This window comes from Sphaeramia orbicularis, chromosome 10 (assembly GCF_902148855.1).
Source record: "Sphaeramia orbicularis chromosome 10, fSphaOr1.1, whole genome shotgun sequence".
Classification (NCBI taxonomy): Eukaryota; Metazoa; Chordata; class Actinopteri; order Kurtiformes; family Apogonidae; genus Sphaeramia; species Sphaeramia orbicularis.
Window position 1 is genome coordinate 29,661,641 of NC_043966.1, and position 19,628 is coordinate 29,681,268.

Genomic DNA, 19,628 nt, shown 5'->3' on the forward strand with positions numbered 1-19,628 from the left:
ATCTAAAAAAAATGACACGCTATTTGAGCATGGAGCACGCACTGGAGATGCAAAGTATTGAGAAACAGCCACAATACACTCCGACTCCACAGGCTTAATAAAATCTTAATATTGATCTAAAGATATCTTGCATCTAACAAATAAGAATTACAAAACGTTTTCTTTGGTTTCGTGGGTCTCGTGGGAAAACGACATTTTCAGGGTCATTAAAAAAGACCTACCTATGGCAAAATGGGAATAGGAAAACAAAATTTTTTTCTAATCCAATTTCACGTTCTTTTTTTTAAATTAGATTTTATTTTAGTTTCTTATGAATAACAGGATAAAGGCCGTTTTACGTTTACCAATTTTAAGACGAAAAACAAGTCATTTTCCATTTATTAATATCAAAACGGAAGTCAAAAGGCCGCAACGTACATGGACCATCTGCGAAGGTTGGACTGATTGCCAGCCTGTAATACCAGACTGCATTACTTTTGGTAATATGTACCTAATAAACTATAAACTGAGTACATATTTTTATAACTGTTGACAGGAAAATGACTTGAGAAAAACATATTATAACCCTGAACTCATTTGTTCATTCAATCATGACAGAACATACCAACCTGATTACTTTACTCACATACTAGTCATATAAAGGTTAAGAGGGTAACTCACTTTATTATACCCATAGGGGTTTCAGTCTCTGTGTTTTACCCATTATAATACACACACAGTACCTAGCATTAGCATTAGTGCATAGCACACATTAGGAGCAGTGAGCTGCAATTAAAAGGTGCTGGTGGACAAACTCTAGATTTTCAGCAGTAGCATTGTCAAGAATTAACCTATATCTACAGGGTTTTTTATGGCAGGGTAAACAGGAGGACCTGGAGGAAACCCTCATGTTGCAAAGAGAACAGGTAAACTCAACACAGAAAGATTCCAGTCAGACTGAGAATCAAACCCAGGGTTTGACCTTCTAGCTGTGAGTTGCTAAGCTAAGTGCTAACCAGCAATTAAAGACTAAATGTGATCTCTGGGAGACAGGGTTGCCCATCGATTTTTATCATTTCTTAGGCCATTTCACATATGTTTCAAATTGTAATGAAGTTGTCATTCTTCACTTTAATTTCCCAGCCTTTCTATCTAGTGCAAAAAAAAAGGAATTCCTCCTCTTAACCCTTTTGTTTATGCGTTTTAAAAACAATATGGTACACAACTAATGCATGTGTGGCTGTGGGTGTACATATGTTTATTCAGCAGTAGGTGAGAGTGTGTGGGGTTCTGTGGGGCAGTCAGATCCAGGCGAGGCCACCAGACAACTGGGTAAACACACAGCCCTGCCTTCCCCTCCACCTGTCTGCCTCCACACTCACATTAGTGAGCTTTTAGCAACAAGCAATATGATGATGTTAAGGCTAACGTCCAGCAACTCAAATATTTCATAACATTTACATAGCCTGACAGGAAGATTTACGCATACTACATACACTGGTATAACAGTGTTTACCTAAGATTTCCTGTTCTCTCCTAGTAGTACAAAACTCTGACCTCAATACATAAATGTTCAAAGTTCCTTAAGATCAATTGAATATGCTTCAACGCAATAGCGAGGCAACACCCACTCACCTCTATCTCTTGGGGAAAAAAATCCTCTCTGAATGGCTAAATGGACAAAGGAGGAAAAAAAAATCTAATCATATCTGAAGACTGATAGCACTTACAATGAGGACGGGGTTAGAATATCCTGCAGTGAAGTGGTGTGTTCCCATTACTGCATCTCTCCACCTCTGAAAATGGCTTCATTAACAGGCCAGTGCAGAGAGCTCCCTTGCCGAGTGTATGAACGCGCTGTACCCCGAGGGTCTGCCGGAATGGCTGAGGTGAAGTCCATTAACACCAGAGATCTTGTTTTTTGACCACTAAATAAAACAGGGCATTTTTTATATGTCTGCAGTATAAATAGCTTTTAGCTTAGGAGAGCTGGGAACACAAATTTCAGAAGGCTGAAATCTCCACTTTCAGCAGATTAAATCTAAAGATCATCTTGCTTATATATTCTACGTTATCATATGTTTGGTTTTTAAAAACAAGAAAAGAAATCAGGAGGAACGTAGTTGAGAAACCTAGAAAACAAGTCCATGCCATAACTTGTCCAGAGAGTAGCTAAGCAGGCTCTAATGACTTCTGGGTTATTTGTCAGAAGTCATTTAAGTGCCAATCATTATCCAGTTTAACTGCCACTACAGGCCTAATCAGAGTACAACGGCGTATAATGTACCAAAGAAAATTGAGTGTTTTCCTACTGCGTCCATAACTAAGACTTGTTCTGGATCACAGTGCTATCTAAATGCCTCAAACTAATATAAATGTCTCTATCCAAGTAGTGGGGACGAGGTGGGGCTTGCTAAGCCTTTTAAAACTCAGACTGCCTTCTGTTGGGGATAATCCATATCTCACTAATCCTGTACTGCTCACATGGCATACTTCCTGATCCCTCAGGCAACCAGAGCTGGCTACCTTTGAGCCTATGACATAGCTCTTACTTTCCCAGCACTTATACTCCAATCATGTGTCATCTGATGAAATGCTACACCCCAGTCACCATTATTCGGCTGGATACAGGAGCCTGTGGAATGTATCGGATTCCTGCCTCAGGGGGTACGCACCTTGGAAACATGGTCCTACCTCCATCGGCTAGCCTCTCCCGCCTTTCCTCTGCCTCTCTTTTCCATTCAGCAAAATTCCACTAGAGGCCTGCTTGATTTACTTCGCCTCATCGCCCAGCTGACATGTGCTCACATTTTTTGACGCACGTCTCACAACAGAGGAAGATGTGAGTGAAAGTTTAGTGTTACAGGACTGTTTTCCGTCTGTCTGCTGCCTCCCTTATGTCAAAGTCCAGGCCAAAGTATAAACGCTATAAGGAGCGCCGGTCTTTGTCCAAACTGTTGCTGATACTAGCTCACACTACCTTGCCACGCTTGAAAGTAAACATCAGTGCTCGACAAGAAATTCAAATTACAAAACTATTTGGGTCTCCACTGCAACAATAGAACAACCACTCTCAACCTATCTCCCCTCTCCAGAGAGCAACAGTTATGCCGTGCAGTGCTCAGGTCTGTAGTATTGAGTATCTCTGAGTCACTGGCCTGCGTAATTCAGTCTAGGGAATTATGACAGTGGAAAATCATTTCCCTGGGCCGGGGATAGGAGGCCATGGCTAATCGTTCAGTAATCTGATCTGCCTGCATACTGTAGCATTCAGCCGCGCCGCTAACCTAGCCAGCCAGTCACACATGTGGACACCCCCAGTGCCTGCCAACTATCTGATGGAGGCTAGTACTATTCAAAAACAACTCTCCAGGTTTTCCAGGGGATTACAGATGCTATCGGATCATTTGCTAATACTCAGTTGTGCTGTGCTGTTTGAAATGTATTTACCCTGCTCCTGCTCTCCAATACCACTCGGCATAGCACAGCCTAAGCCAAAAAATGCCACAGCTACATTCCAGGCAGAAAAAGACACTTCAATACAAACTACTTTTCTGGCTGCAATGATACAATCTGCCTCTTACATTCTGGCATATTAATCCAAAAGCTTGACTTAATGAGGAAACATCGGGGTTTGTCTGTCAAACAACAGGCTATTTTGGGTTCGGCTCAATTGTAGATTCCAGTATCTGGTGTTTCCAGTGGTGCTGTAGTATTATATGAATAAGAACCATAGGGAGCACTACTGTGGCACAAAGCAGTGTTTATGTGCAGCAAAAAGAGTTGGGGGACTTGAGTTTTTGGAAAGATGCCTGGCTTCAGTCCTACTCCAAAGAGAGGTCTGCCCCCCACATACTGAGTCGGACTACAAGGGGCACTGACATGGAAAAATACAAGAGCTGGCATGTTGTTGGGCACTGCAGTCCCCTAGAGCCTACAGTTACCTTGTGCAGCATTATGGTATGGTTACTGCAGTACAATTAAATCTCAAGTCGTCTTCATGGCGATATAAGCTGCAATAAAACAGTCACAGCAATGACTGACAACAAAAAATGGTCCAGTGCTCAGGCCTAAAATCTAAAATGATGAATCAACTGTGATCATGTTTCATTCTGATAAACTGCCAAACGCTGCTTGATGACATAATCTGTCATATACTGTCATGCCAAGAGTATTTTATCAACTGCTATGTGTAGGCATTGTAACCTAGTCGCAGTATTTCAGAGGCATATCTAAGTGAAAAGATGGTGATATATGATCAAATGGCTGCAGCAGCAGTGGCAGCCTACATCAACTGTAAGCGCTAGATCACAGCATGTTTGGCAGCCAGTGGGAGCAGTCAGATGGAGGGTTAGAACAACCAGACAAACAGTTGGCATGGTTAAATAAAATGCAACTTAAGATTCAGCTCTCCACAAATTTGACAAACAAATGACAGCAACCACACTTTTCTTTTTTTTTTTTTTTTTTTTTTTTAAAAATCCTAATCTGCAAATGGAATAAGCCCTACATGTTTTAACTAATGCAGCCTGGAACATGTGATAAACACCACATGGCTTGAAAAGGCAAAAAAATGTGAGGCACTGGTCAAATAAATCTCCTGATACATAACACCAGAAGGACAGCACTTTTCACTTACAAGAATGTCTTCAGCAGCTGAGGCGAAATGCAGGGAAAGTCCTTATAAATCTGCCAAATGCATTTTGAGTGTGAGTCATTCTCCTTTAGTAATCTCTTACTCACATAGGTGCACGCTTTCATGCGCGCACCCCAAGGCAGTGGATTTCAGGCAGGTCTGGACTGCCCCTTTTGCTACAGAGCCAGTCAGGTGTTTGTAGTATTTAATAAATGCAGCTATTTTGGTGGAGACATACATTTGCCCCATCGAACACCAAAACAGAGTAACAAAGCAGTCTCCTACAGCGGGGACCAGGATCACCTTAGATTAGAGGCTGCATCACTGGTGCACTGCCGGCTACAAATGCCACCTTGTCTGTGCAGATTCCTCACCTTAACAGTCTCAGTCTCATTACTCTACCTGTTCTGTAATTCACAGCAGTGAACATCTTTTTTTATGTTTTCCCCCTGAAGCAGAATTTATGATTAAATTAAAGCCTGTTTTATTAGCAGTAGTAAAACCATTACAGTTTCACCATAATATACTTTGAAGAAACTTTTGCAATCATCTGCAGGAGGATGATTCCTACAGGTAGTCACACAATAGTCTGATGGTTCATCTGCACAACACAGCCTCACCATCACTTGTGGTAATTAACCTGAGTTCACTGAAACCCTTTAGGTAATGTGGAACCGCTGTCACGGTGCTGTTTGTTGCCCATCTTTGTTATGTGCAATGCTATTAGATTAGGTGACACACTATCGTATCGACCTTTAATTAGAATTTGCACACCAAATCGTTCGGCCTTTTCAAGTCCTTCACCGCTGAACACAGTGGAATAACAATTGGAGGCAAATAGCGACATCATAACCAAACAGTTAACTTGATCCAATCACATTAAGGTGGTTTTATACGTTAAAGCTGCTGCAAAGTTACACAAACAAATAACTTTGTCGTCTGGTACCGGGCTGCTTCAGGGGATCGGGCTGGATAAAGGAATTCCGATATTAAATCACAGACAGCAGGAGCCGGACGCGGATCTACCCAGAGAACAAACTTCGACCTGACCCGCTTCAACAACCGCGTATCCGTCTCCGTCCGCTTCCACACGGACACACCGAAACCCGCACCGACACCCCACCGTAACACCGGGGCTTTACGATCCGAGCCGAAGGAGAGAATCAGGCCGAAAAACTGGCCTCATTCTCCGTCTGCGCCAGACAGCGTTCACTAGCCTGGCCTGGGAGAGACACCGAGCGGCGGGGCTCTCGGTTCTCGTAACCAAACATGTGCGAAAACACCGAGACCAGACTCGTGTCGATCCACTCACCTTGCCAGAGTCTAGACGGATCCGGGACCGCACAAGCCGACCGAGACCAATGCGGGTTTGAAACACGCCGGACGCATGTCGTCGTCGTCTTGCTTTGCTGTCGGCCGTGATGTGGAAGCGGCACAGCGGACTCGGCTGGGAGAAATCGGGAAATCTGAGAATGCCCCTCTCTTTCTGCAGCTCTGTGCACCGGCAGTGGCCCATAACTGTCGACAGGAGGCGCCAACATAGCACATTTAATTGTCTCTGATATGCGCATACATGCATAGGCCTAACTACACAAATCCTCAAAGAAATCAGAGAGCGATCCTGAGCTATTCATGCAGAGGCTTTACATATACATCTGTGCTCTTAGACTGACATTAGATGGCCTTGATGTACTGAGATGTACTCTTCCACTCTGAGGTAACTCTTCTGTGCAATGATGCTTGAAATGTGTCAAAAGTTTATTTTAGTGAATAATTTTCATGAAAGGATAAAGAGTTTGATGGTGGTCATAATGGTTTCATTGGTATATATCATCATTATCCATCAAGGTCACATATAGCTTTTAACCATCCATGAAAAAAACAAGTAGGAACAAAGTCACTGTGACCTTCTGATAAAAAAAAATAAATAAATACAGTAAATACCTATTTGATGATTAACTGGAAAACAAACTGTTACAACTCAGTTCTGGGTTGAACACACACAATCAACTGTATGTGCTGGCCTTCATTAAACATACAGGTCTATAATAGGTTCAGATGGAATTTCAAATAATAAAAGTGATGAATGACACAAACACAGGAAATATATATTAAGAAAAATGATCAAAACAAACATTCATTCAGTCAGATTTGAACTGTTCATAATTTGATCAAAAGCACAGATGTAGCACACCTACACATCCTCTGACCTTGTGACTCATGAGGTTGGTGATTTTGATTACAGAGTGGCTAAATCCAAGACAAAGCCGTCCTTCAAACAGCTTTGGCTGTCTCATCTACATCACATGATGGAGGAGACGGGGTCACACGACTCATTAAAACAAAGAAGGCGATGCCCAGAAGGTTTACTTTGGTGTCCCACTGAATAGTGGGCAAAGGAAAAATCTGTGAACCCTGTTAGACGTGGGAGGGAAAGAGTTCATTTTAAAACCTTACACAGTTATAGTGGTCATAGTGATTATAGGAGCAAAGGATCATTTAGCCTAAACAGGTCACCTGGTTAAATCCTACCAAGAAGTCAGAAATCCAATGTAGCATAAGAGAATGTGTATTTTACCTAAAACCAGCTTTAAAATGCAGCACATATTCCTTGTCTGATCTATTGAATGAAACTATGAAAGATTTGCCAACATTTTTCAACCTGTGTGTAATCCCTGCCCTCTGACTCTACACCCCAACCCTGATCTTAAATAAACATAAATGGCTTAATGTCAACCTGTAATCACAAACATCCTTTACTCCGCTAATTGGAGTTTCACACAGCAAAGACACCCTGACCTAATCTGGACAGGTGGGCAGCTAAACTGTACATGGACTGTACAATTGGCTTACACAAGTTCTTACACACCCACATAATTGTCTGCCCATGTGTTGATCTCTCACTGTCACACCATGTAGGCCACATCGCTTAAGAAGTTCCACATTTAACAGATGTAGTTGTAATAGACTTTCAGTATTATCACATGACAATTTAGTTAAAAACATACATTTTAAAATAAAGCTTAACCTATATCAAATTTTAAAAAGGATCTATTTAATTTGTCTACTATTGGATTGTGGACCTGTCACTGTATCATGCTTAAAAGGATGGCATATGTTTTCCTTCTAAAATAAATCTGCAGCTTTAAAGATTAATAAATATAGTCCACTTTAGTAAAACTCTATGCTTAGTTCTGAAATGTGGTAAATCATTATGGAAGTAGCACAACATATTATACAACTGGATCTAAATAGCATAGTAGCCTACTTACAGTTTTCACACAGACGCACACACTTTTCCCTCTTCTTTAGCCTACTTTAAAACCTCAAATGTCAGAGAAACTCACGCTACTCAGCATTTAGACCTACTTGTCCTATATTTATTTGTTTCATTTCTTAATTAGGTTATTGTGTATACCTGAAGGTTTCCTGAAATAGGGCGACACCTTAAGGTGAGACGTGGCAGCTTGGCGCGGTGCATTGTGGTCTGACACCTCTTGTGTCGTTGGTTGTTTGGCCCGTTTGGCTCACACTCTGCAAAATGGCGACGTCCCTGGGATCCAACACCTACAATAGACAGAACTGGGAAGACGCGGTATGTTTGATCGGCTCCGTAATTTAGAAGATTAAGATTTCGACTATAATTTAGTTATCACCAGTTACGTTCAAGGTGTTCATACTGTCGCGATATCCTCATAGAGTAGCATTAACCCGGGCCGTTTGATGGAGAGCGAGCTAGCATTCTGTTAGCATTTCAAGCTAGTAGCATTAGCAAAAGCGTGGCGGCTTCCTTCTTTAGCATGTTTGAGTTATGTTAGCTACATATAAATTAGACATTACGACTTAGTTCGGCCTCAGTAGTACTGGGACAGATAGAATGGGCAGTGATATGTAGAGGTCTCTAAACACTCATGTCCGCTAATTAAACTTGGTTTAACACAAAGTCAGTTGTTAGCGGAAGGCTGGTGCTTAGCCTTACGCGCTAACATTATGTAGACCAAGCAACGGTACGCCGTCGTTGTTCATATTACAACTTTGATAATCTTACGAGGTAAAATTATCTATCAACCCTTCAGACCCCGACTTTTGTGATTTGTTTTTATACCTTAAAGCTGTAGAAACCGATAGGCTGCAGTAATGATGTATAATACCTGCCTAGTAGCTAGGTAATTCAATCATGTCATTTTCTAAAAGACGTTTCACATTTCTGTAGGCAAATGTATTTATTGCCAAAGGGCTGCTATCATTATAACCATCTTATTGTACTATTAATACTGCAGCCACTGTAATGTCGATCTTAACGTTGAGACATTCTAACTCAGTCTCTTCATTTAACCATACACTTGCTGTATATTTGAACCTCATAGTAATCCTATTACTTTATAAGGCAAAAACAGCTTTCTCCTTCTGGACCATGACACAGCAGGGATTGTAGCCAATGTTGGTTTTATTAAGTAACCAGATTATAAACTCTGCAACCTAATGCCACGTTGTTGATGCGTTTGACACGAGCTGCCTATATTTAGGTGTTTGGCTTATACTGTAGGTGGATTTAAGGAAGGGCCACTTTTCAGCAGCTTGCACTTGGGCTGAAACAGCATCCTCCAACAGATGGTAAAGTGGGAGTGAGTCAGCCCCATGGCCCTCCCTGTTTTCACACGTTATTTTGCCAAGGAGCCCAAAGAGAAATGATGAATGTTGTCCAAGTTACAGTTTTAGGCCATTTACATCATTATTACTCTGTAAAAGGTATGGTGTACTCATTACTTAGTAGATATGTCTTGTGCTTTGCCTTTTAGGATTTTCCAATTCTTTGTCAGACATGTTTAGGAGAAAACCCTTACATCCGTATGGTGAGTAAACAAGATTGACCCATTGTAAATTTTATGTCTTTTCAAATAGTTGAACAGTTTCAGACTTTTATGCTTTGTTTTACAGACCAAGGAGAAGTATGGAAAAGAATGCAAGGTATGTTTGGCATATATGATTTAAAATTTGGTTGTACAGAACGTCACACATTAGTCACTTTTTTGATTTAAATTAAACATTAACATTTTCTTGTTCTTGCCTTTTAGATTTGTGCTCGACCCTTTACTGTGTTCCGATGGTGTCCTGGGACACGAATGCGTTTTAAAAAGACGGAAGTCTGTCAGACTTGTAGTAAAATGAAGAATGTTTGTCAGACTTGTCTGCTCGACTTGGAGTATGGTGAGTCTTCTTTTGATTGGGCCTTTTCTGACCATGGCTCAATAAAATTCTGAAGTTAACTATTTAACCGCATCTTGTGTTTGATAGGTTTGCCTATCCAGGTTCGAGACACTGGCCTCTCTGTTAAAGATGATGTCCCTAAGTCAGATGTGAATAAAGAGTATTACACACAGAACATGGAGAGAGAGGTACATTTACTTTCTAATACATGATGAATAAAGTGATCAGACATTTGGATCCTATTGCCATCTGCCTCACTTTGATCATAATGCTTTTGTAAAATGTCCCCCATAATGGATCACAACGAGACACTTTTTTTACTAAGATTTTGACTTAAGCGGAATTTAACTTTTCCATGAGTTTCACGCATCTTGTTTTGTCTGTTCACAGATCGCTAATTCAGATGGCACACGACCAGTAGGCCAACTAGGTAAAGCCACCAGCTCTAGTGACATGTTGCTGAAACTGGCCCGAACAACACCTTACTACAAGAGAAACAGACCACACATTTGTTCCTTTTGGGTGAAGGGAGAGTGTAAGAGAGGAGAGGAGTGTCCATACAGGTGAGTGATATTTCACACATGTACAGAGGAAAGTGTGGCAGTCTCTGTGGAAGATTTAGCTTGAATTAAACAATTCTAAATTATAATTCATTATGGTAATCAGCACAATGTTTATTTGTTGTCCATTATGTGAGTAAATTACATTTTTAGGTTATTCATTTTATTTCATACTGCTTTCACACACAGGCATGAAAAGCCCACAGATCCTGATGATCCTCTAGCTGACCAAAACATAAAGGACCGTTACTATGGTATCAATGACCCAGTAGCTGACAAGCTACTAAAGCGAGCCTCAACTATGCCCCGTCTTGACCCACCAGAGGACAAGACCATCACCACCCTCTACATAGGGGGTCTGGGAGACACTGTCACAGATGGAGATCTTAAGTAAGACCTTCTTAACACAAGTTCTAGTGGAAACTAATTTTAAAGTTGCATTTTATGAGTCTGAGGAGATAATTTTAAATCAAGAATGTAAGTACGTAAATGTTACTGTGAATTTGAAACATGACTTTCAGTACATTATGTCTGTCTGACATTAATCTATATTCTTACAGGAGTCACTTTTACCAGTTTGGTGAGATTCGCACCATTACTATAGTCCAGAGGCAGCAATGTGCTTTCATCCAGTTTGCCACACGACAGGCAGCTGAAATGGCTGCAGAGAAGTCCTTCAACAAGCTTATCATCAATGGACGGAGGCTTACTGTCAAGTGGGGAAGGTGCGTACTTGATCCTGACCTCAAAGTAAAGCATTAGGGTGTCCATTACTCTCTCAATTCCCCTAAATCTCTGTCCCATAACACTAACTGCACCTTTTTTCATTGTGGTGGTGAAAATTAGTTAATTTTGGCTCATTGGACATTTGGTATCATTTCTGATTATCCATAAAGATAGATGAATGGAAAAGACCTGAAAAGCCATATTAATGATTTACTTGGTGGACATACTTATGAATATAATGTTGAGGATTTGATAACGGTAATAACTGCTAGATTATTGTTGATTAAAATCTATATCATAATACTGGAAGGTCTCAGAGCTCTGTGTGTGTGTAACTGCGGTTCTCAAGAATTGAGACATTTTTAACTGGTCAAGTTTGGTACCTACAGTTGAGGAATAGTCCCATCTTGATATTAAATATCTTTTTTCTTTAAAATTCACTTTTTTTGAGTCAGGAGGGACTGACTTAATTCACATTGCATCATGTCTCTGGCAGCGCATTTCAGGCAGTTTTTCAAAGTAGAGTTACCGTTGCACATGTGCAAATGGGCAGTTGATCCAGTAGTGACAGGCAGCAGAACCAACCGATAAAGATGGAAGACGCTCAACAGCACATTGGCCCTCTGCATGGAAATATGAGTACAAAAAAAACCTAGATGGAACAGTTGACCAACATATAGTATTATGCACTCTCTGCAGGAAGGAGTCTTCTATTCACCTCTATTTAGTGTATTTGCTCTGCTATTAGTGGCTTGTACACATAAAAAGTTTAGTTTTTTCTTCTGCTCAAAACAAATGAATGACTGAAGCACTTCCAGCTTAAAATACTACATTAACACGAAGCATATGTTAGTTGGGGATTCTGCTGTCAGTGTGTTTATCTGCGCAGTTCAGACACATTAAGACGTCTTTAACTGGCCATTGAATAAAATATCCAAATCTACTGCATTTTGTTCCAATTAGTGAAAAGTCCTTTGGGATAAACTTGGGGGAGGTATAATAATTCAGGACATTTTTCATATCTTGGTATGTTCAAGTTCACATTGCGAAATGGTCCCACAGCTAGAGGAGTGGATTTATCCACAGGGATTTAAACTAGCTTCTCTTATAAATATGGTAAAGGAATTGTGGCTGCAGTAGTTAAATAGTTATAAAATAAAATGGTTCATCTTATTGTAGTACATATCGCCAAGTAAATATAATTACATTTTAAAAAATCTTGTATTTCAGCACAGTGCTTTGAGACTTAAATTGTTTCTTTTTAGGTCTCAGGCTGCAAGAGGGAAGGAAGGTGTCAAAGATGGAGTCAGTGAGATGGGCACCAGACTCGATCCTGTACCTGGGTTACCTGGAGGTGAGTGTGTGTGTGTGCGCATGTGCATTCATTACCTCTGCCAAGGAGGTTACGTTTTTGCCGGCATTGGTTTGTCTGTCCGTGTGCAAGATAACTCAAAGTTATGGATGGATTTGGATGAAAATTTCAGGAAATGTTGATACAGGCACAAGGAACAAATGATTAAATTTTGGTGGGGGGGGGGGGTTTCACTCTCCGAGTGCTTTTCTAGTTGGTTAATTTGCTCGCTGTTAATTTCCACCTCTTTGATCAAACATAGATTGGTCAACTGTATCTTTTCATCAGTGAATTTATTTGTTTCTCTGTACAATAGCTTTACCCCCACCACCAGCATTAGATGAAGAGGCTCCTGCAAACTACTTCAACCTGGACCCTAGCACCTCTCCAGCTGTCATGAACATCGCTCTTCCTCCACCACCAGGCATCAACCCCCCTCCTCCAGGTAAGATTACAATCACAAAGATGCAGCCCTCAAGTAAATGAAAATATCATCTGCAAAATATAGTCTTCATGTAAAATGTGACACTTTTACAGATAAGTTCTGTTATGTCTTAAAAATGTCACTACACCAGATTTGTTTTAGAACAGAACAATTTATTTATCATCTGATGGCAAGATGCATGTGAGTTAATCCAAGTAACAATGAATATCAAATAGATGATTAAAGCTGTATCCTCTTCTTCAGGTTTTGGACCTCCGATGTTTCACCCCATGGGTCCCATGGCCCCACCTATGCCCCCTCCTATGAGCATGAGACCTCCTGGTCAAATCCACTACCCCTCTCAGGATCCCCAGCGTATGGGTGCCCATGCTGCACATGGCTCGCGCCATGGTGATTAGCTGCTAGTGTGATATCACACTGATTAGGCGTCCTCCTTTTCTCATGTCAAACCAGGTCAGGTGTCTTCAGATGCTTTTGTTTGGTGTAAAACCTACTAACCACTCCTGGTAGAAATGCACTGCATGAAAAGCATCTGATTTATTCTACCACCTGCAATGGATTGAACAAAACTGAACGTGTTGTCTGTGTTGGGAAGATGACAACCAGCATCTTGCAAAATGTTAAAAGTACCAGAGAAGCATCCAAACAGTGAAACAAAAAACACTTCAAACATGTAGGAACTGGCCAATATGATCAGGGTCATCTGGTTTTAAAGGGCTCCTGTAGCTGGAGCTGTTGTACATATAAAATGTATACTTAAGGTGAAACATGTATTTGTTATATTGTGCAAAGTATCAGGTGGATTAAGAGGAGCATTTTTAAAATTGTTCATTTTCGGTTGCATTGCCTTTTTTATTTGACACAATTATATTTCACAGCACAATTACTAGGTTATTGTAAAGCTTTCTTTAAATGTTCTCATTTGTCATTAAAATGACCAGTTTTGTCATTTATCATCTCAAAGTGCACAATTCTCATTATTTGTGTGTTTGTGAAGTGTGTGGTGAGTGGAGAATCTGAAGTGGCCCCACCTGGTCAAACCACTGAGCCGTAGCCACTTTTTATTTTATCATGCAGGAGTGCTTTCCCCCTCCCTGTGCCCACTGAAAGAGGGGGTCATCTTTGTGGGTGGTGAGGTGCAAGAATAGGGCAGTGCTTCAGTCTTAAGCTTATTAGCACTTTTCATAGTTCATTAGATTCAGGATTGTAATTAATGCCCCATCCCTTGGGTGCTCTGTTAAAGTTGGGCCGTCTACACATGCGATCCAGAGCGATACCAGGCAGGTTCTGCTGTTCCACAGGTTCAAAGCCAATCACTGGGATCACCCTCTTGCTGGCCATCATTCCTCCAAATGGCATGGCAGATCTGAGAGAAGATGAGGGAACTTATCAGGCTGATGCCTTTCAGTTTCATATTGGCAGAAATATAATTCAGGCTGTGGTAACAAATTGCACACTCCCTAATAAGGAGGAAAAGTTAATACCCATTCTGGTCATCTCTGACACTGTAGAGAACCACGGGGGGTTGAGGATGATTCAGATTCGGTTTGGTGAAAATGGGCTGCTCGACTTAAGTATCAGCTCTGACTTTTAGTTGAATCCAAATTTAATTAAGGCTTCATAATTTCATCATAATCTTAAGGGCGTAAACAGATCCCTCCTCAGGGGGTACAGTACCAGACTGGCTGGTGGAAACAGACTGCAGGCAGTATTAATGGAGTAAAGTCTGACTTTTTCTTTTATATTTTCTATTTCTCCATCTGCCCAAGCTTAACCTTTGTTCTGTGTTATACTGTGATGCAATTCCTTGTGTGCCATGAGAAAAGTGATTCCCTTTCATGGGCAATCTGTCTTGTGGGGGCATTAAAAGCTCACAGAGCCCCAGGGTTTCATCTTTCAAGAGCCAGGGTTAAAATAGCCATCACACAGCTACAGTCCAAGGAGGTGCAAGCCAAAGACTGGATTAATTTTCAAACTGGAAACATGGAGTGGTGCCGAGGGAAGAGATGATTGTGATGGATAACATGGTTAGGTCATCTGAGGGTTTATTTGAAGATGGGAGGGTCAGAGGGCCAGTGCTTCCAAGTGAAAAGGATATAACAATTTAGCTGGACTGGACATGTCTTTCCTCTTATCAGGGGATTTCTGATAGCAATAGGCAGACGCTGTTATGTTCCCTAAATCGTGGATTCGTTTCACTGAGCAGGGAAGCACATTTGTAGAGACATATTTAAAAGCTGATTTTACCTGTTGAAGCACCTGTAACTGGCAGGCTGTGGGTCCTGGGGGAGCTGGGGCAGCTGGGTACTCGGGGTATTCAGATCTTCATTGCCACCCAAAGCTTCCCTCCAAGGGGAGCAGTAGGATTTAGGGATTACTGTTGTGTTGAACTTTTCATGAGGAATTTCCTTCAGAGGGCCAGAGTATCCTAACAAAGAAATGTTTAATGTTAGATGGTACAAAGGGACTGTCAAATTAAATACACTGAAAATGATCATCTTATTTGAGAATAATGGGTAATCCTTAGATTTTTCAAACTCAATTTTAAAACCCATTTAATCCACTATAAAGAAAGCCCAAGCATAACACTAACAGATCAAATATGTACATGAATCATTTTGATGGCACTGTTGTCAACAACAGGAAGTATAGTAATTAAGTCTCAGTGTGAATCCCAGATAATAAACAGCTAAGCTCACTGTCAGACTGAAAGCAGTGCCTTCTGTCAGGCCAAATACACAACAGCACTCAGCAAAGATGCTCACAGATAATTGCTTTCTGCACATTCTCATTTCACCCGGCACTGATAATAATAAAAATGGTTTATTTGCTCAACATGAAAGGTAAAAAACAAGCAGATCACAGTGAATCCATGCTTTAATGTCGGCTTTCTCCACATTCTGGCATTGCCCATGCGTTTGGCACTTCAGTGAGCTTGTACAGCTTGTGTCACTCTGGGGCATCAATCCATTCTTCACCTGGTGTCACCATTTACCTGGAGCAAGGACGTCAGGGTGGCCCTTCTTTGCTATAGTCTTCTGAAGGTTCATGACCAGGCTATGCTTACCAGGGATGAGGAAAGCCTGGTTCTCTTTTCCTCTCTGTGGCTCTGATGAGATCAGTGGAGGAGGAATGGCCTCAGGATGAGCCTGGGAACGGGACAAAGTTAGATTTCTGTCAACTTGTTTACTCTGCAAACAATTTATTAACATTTCATTTTGGCATTATTCATAAGGGTAATTGTATTAAAACTTTATAGCTTCATGACTCCATGTTCCAGACATGGATTAGACTCAGTCCAAGACTAAAAACATTTTTCATTTAGTTTCAGACTCTGTGCTGTGTGCTGTGTTTTCTGTTGGTTCCTTACATTGTTGATATAAGTGACATTTCCAGAGTTCTCCAGTGTGAACTTCTCAACCCTCCTCTGTCTCTCTTGAAACATGCGAGAGCCTCGATTAGAAGGGAGGTTGAGCTCTTCCATCATCACATCTTTTGGAACACTGATCTTCTTCCCCAGGTTGAGATGCTCTGGCATAACATGATAAATGATCAGAGATACCTTTTAGATACTGACAATTTTATGTCCTATTTGATTTATGTGGTGTTATATCAGGTAATACTATCCTGCATAAGCACATCATAACATTTAGCTGCTGCACAAAATAACATGATGGCAACAACTTCCAGATATCTAAGACAAGTAGAAGAATTAATATGGACTAATAAGGGTTTTTGGTGCATCAGCGTGTCTTCTCCGATCCTCTTATTTCTGTCAACTTTCAACAGCTGGGGGGCTGACATGAAAAAGCCCAGCCCTTGCTCAGCATCACTTAACTGAAATCCACACAGCTTTAGCTCAGGGTCTCTTCTCGTATTATATCACAGCAGAGTGGAGGGTCTGAAATAGCCTTGAGATGATGTCAGCTGGTGTGTAATGTTTGTTGTGGGCTGAGGTTGCATGGGTAACTGGGCATATAAATAGGATCTTTGGATGAAAGACTCATGTACGACTGGATGGCCCTCTTTCTTGCATAATGTTAGAAGAGGTCTGGGTGTACGCCACCCTGGAGGGGCTGCCTTTGATCGCTGTGTGAAAAATTCACTGGTGAGCATCACATTTTGCTGAGTTTTGAGGAACTTGGTGTTGAAGCAAAGCTGGCTCACAGCATCGGAAAACAAACAGTGTGACTGGGATGGTCCCTGCTGGAATGTTTGGAGAATTCCAACAACACATGGGCACTCCTGGGAATTTGAGTGCACCACATGCCATGTGTCCTCTGGCAGTGGACTAACACACTTTGAAGTTTAATGAAACCATGACAGTCCTGACTATACCAGCACGGCACATGGGTGAATCACACTCACATTTTGTTGACATGGTGTTTAAACTTACATATATCCTACTTTCTATGAAAATATTGTATGCGGACAGTCTGTGCACACATGTTTGTATATACTTCAGCAAAACCAAACAAACATATTTCACTCCATCTTACCTCCTCTGACTTCCTTAGACAGAGCCTTAGCTTGCAACATCCTCTGCTTTGTTGTGTTATCCATCATCTTCCACTGACAGATAGACATTTTCATTATGATGATTCATCACTTTAACATATCAATCCACATCAGTTTTTCCCTCTATAGGTTTCTAAGACCTTGCACAAACTATAATGTTACAGGGTGGGGAAGCAAAATTTACAATGAACATTTAGGTTTTTTTTTCTCAGCAGGCACTACGTCAATTGTTTTGAAACCAAACATATATTGATGTCATAATCATACCTAACACTATTATCCATACCTTTTCAGAAACTTGCCCATATGAGTAATCAGGAAAGCAAACGTCAAAGAGTGTGTGATTTGCTGAATGCACTCATCACACCAAAGGAGATTTCAAAAATAGTTGGAGTGTCCATAAAGACTGTTTATAATGTAAAGAAGAGAATGACTATGAGCAAAACTATTAGGAGAAAGTCTGGAAGATACTATTAAAGAAGAATGGGAGAAGTTGTCACCCCAATATTTGAGGAACACTTGCGCAAGTTTCAGGAAGCGTGTGAAGGCAGTTATTGAGAAAGGAGGACACATAGAATAAAAACATTTTCTATTATGTAAATGTTCTTGTGGCAAATAAATTCTCATGACTTTCAATAAACTAACTGGTCATACACTGTCTTTCAATCCCTGCCTCAAAATATTGTAAATTTTGCTTCCCCACCCTGTATGTCTTTGCTTTTTTAAATGATTATGACAAAGAAAATAAAACAGATATACTGTTTCTTTTGTTAACCGCTGAGTAGTTGTAATGTACATCGCAAGCAAGTTTATTAAAAAAGGTGACACCCACACACTTGCTCCACAACCTTTCCACTTGGATCTTCATCAAGTCAGACTGTTTCTTTGGTACTGTCTCCTCTTTTCAGGCATACATATTATAACCTGCAAAGTGTCAAATTCCAGCAAAGACTGCAGTGTGCATTTGGTTTTCTGCCCTTTCAGCATCATACAAATTTAATCAGTTCCCTCTGCTTCATTTATTAAAAGATCTAATAAGTCCCACACTTAAAATTCTCTTTTTTCTCTGGTAGAAGTTACATTCCCGTTTCTCCAGTTCTTACCTGTCTGTCTGCCTATTCGATGGTGGAGTGTGTCTGGTGGTTTATCCTTAACTGGGATGCTTCTTCACTCCGGTCTCAGTGTATAAAAGTCATCCCAGGATGCCTTGGGCACTTACTTCACTGGGCTATTTTCGCAGGGGTTCGAGTGAGGATGCGTGGGTGGGGTATAAAAGGGGTGATCACAGGGAAGGGGCAAGTATAAAGATTTACATCCTGCACTTTGGCCTCTTTGATAATAAAAATCTGATCCCCTGTGTATGTGTACTAACAGCTGCTGTTCAGACAGGCCAAGCATCCAAACAGACACTCGTACTGTACATACACTAGTGATATTCCTGCACTCTCTTTCATTTCTTACTTCTGTGTAGTGTTTTTTTTTTTTATTTATGTATTATTTATTTATTTATTTATTTTAACTTAATGTCTTTGAAACTGCCCACTTGCTTTCCCACTCAGACACAGAATACAGGAGCAGCTGTAAAGCCGGTGAGGTCGAAGGTTGTGATTCCTCTTCCAGTTCGGGGTCAAAGGTCAAACTCCGTGGCAGTTTGCGCTTCCATTTTTAATGCTCCGAGTCCTTTGATGTCCTTTCCTTTCACACTGCAGTGAGTTATGTGAGTTCTCCACATCTCTAAGGTTATCTGTGCGTCTGAGGTTATACTAAACAACAATGCAGTGCTTCCCCTGTTGCTTTTCCAATTATAGGTTTGCTTACCAGCTGCTGACTTGTGAATTCTGCATAAATCCACATTTGTGTTTCACCAGAAAAGAGATCCTTTAACCATATACTTGTTTGCACTTACTGAACTCAAGTTAGTCTTTATCAAGTAGCTTTTTCCCCACAAATTGAATCATTGAGCTCTACAGAAGCCCAGAGGGAAAAAAACAACAACATTTCTTTATCCCTGTTGAGATTGGATATCGATTTTGCACCTGCCCTGCTCCACAATACTTTTGTCCCCTAGTGGGAAGCCTCCAGGCCTCTGAAAGAAAATGTGGAGTCATCCTGAGTCATAGCAAATCATCTGCAAACAATGGAGGCACAAGAGTTGCGGCAGGTTTGAGGTTTATTTGTGTTTCTTTAGTTTTGTTTCCTTTTAAG

At 40.9% G+C, this 19,628-nt stretch overlaps 3 protein-coding genes across 4 annotated transcripts in view; 1 reads left to right on the plus strand and 2 right to left on the minus strand.

Annotated features, from left to right (window-relative positions):
* ndst1a (N-deacetylase/N-sulfotransferase (heparan glucosaminyl) 1a) overlaps nucleotides 1-6,253 on the minus strand; it is a 49,001-nt gene extending 42,748 nt beyond the window's left edge. The window contains 1 exon segment of the mRNA XM_030145974.1: nucleotides 5,928-6,253. The gene's annotated coding sequence lies outside the window, so the exon portion shown is untranslated.
* Nucleotides 6,254-8,090: 1,837 nt separating this feature from the next.
* rbm22 (RNA binding motif protein 22) lies at nucleotides 8,091-13,863 on the plus strand. Its single transcript, XM_030145975.1, has 11 exons — nucleotides 8,091-8,210; nucleotides 9,415-9,468; nucleotides 9,554-9,583; nucleotides 9,691-9,823; nucleotides 9,911-10,011; nucleotides 10,214-10,386; nucleotides 10,573-10,773; nucleotides 10,944-11,108; nucleotides 12,375-12,463; nucleotides 12,777-12,905; nucleotides 13,149-13,863. Exons 1-11 carry the CDS (start codon nucleotides 8,157-8,159, stop codon nucleotides 13,301-13,303), a joined length of 1,284 nt encoding a protein of 427 aa, XP_030001835.1. The 5' UTR covers nucleotides 8,091-8,156; the 3' UTR covers nucleotides 13,304-13,863.
* Nucleotides 13,864-13,890: 27 nt separating this feature from the next.
* Nucleotides 13,891-18,652, minus strand: LOC115427426 (myozenin-2). Of its 2 annotated transcripts, none has more exons than XM_030145978.1 (6): nucleotides 18,527-18,652; nucleotides 17,405-17,477; nucleotides 16,276-16,436; nucleotides 15,973-16,054; nucleotides 15,153-15,333; nucleotides 13,891-14,271 (listed from the first exon to the last, which is right to left on the minus strand). In XM_030145978.1, the coding sequence occupies exons 2-6, from the start codon at nucleotides 17,469-17,471 to the stop codon at nucleotides 14,088-14,090; spliced, it is 675 nt and encodes a 224-aa protein (XP_030001838.1). In that variant the 5' UTR covers nucleotides 17,472-17,477; nucleotides 18,527-18,652; the 3' UTR covers nucleotides 13,891-14,087. The 2 variants fall into 2 exon arrangements, with proteins under 2 accessions (XP_030001838.1, XP_030001837.1); XM_030145977.1 differs by having other exon boundaries at nucleotides 15,901-16,054.
* Nucleotides 18,653-19,628: the final 976 nt, after the last annotated feature.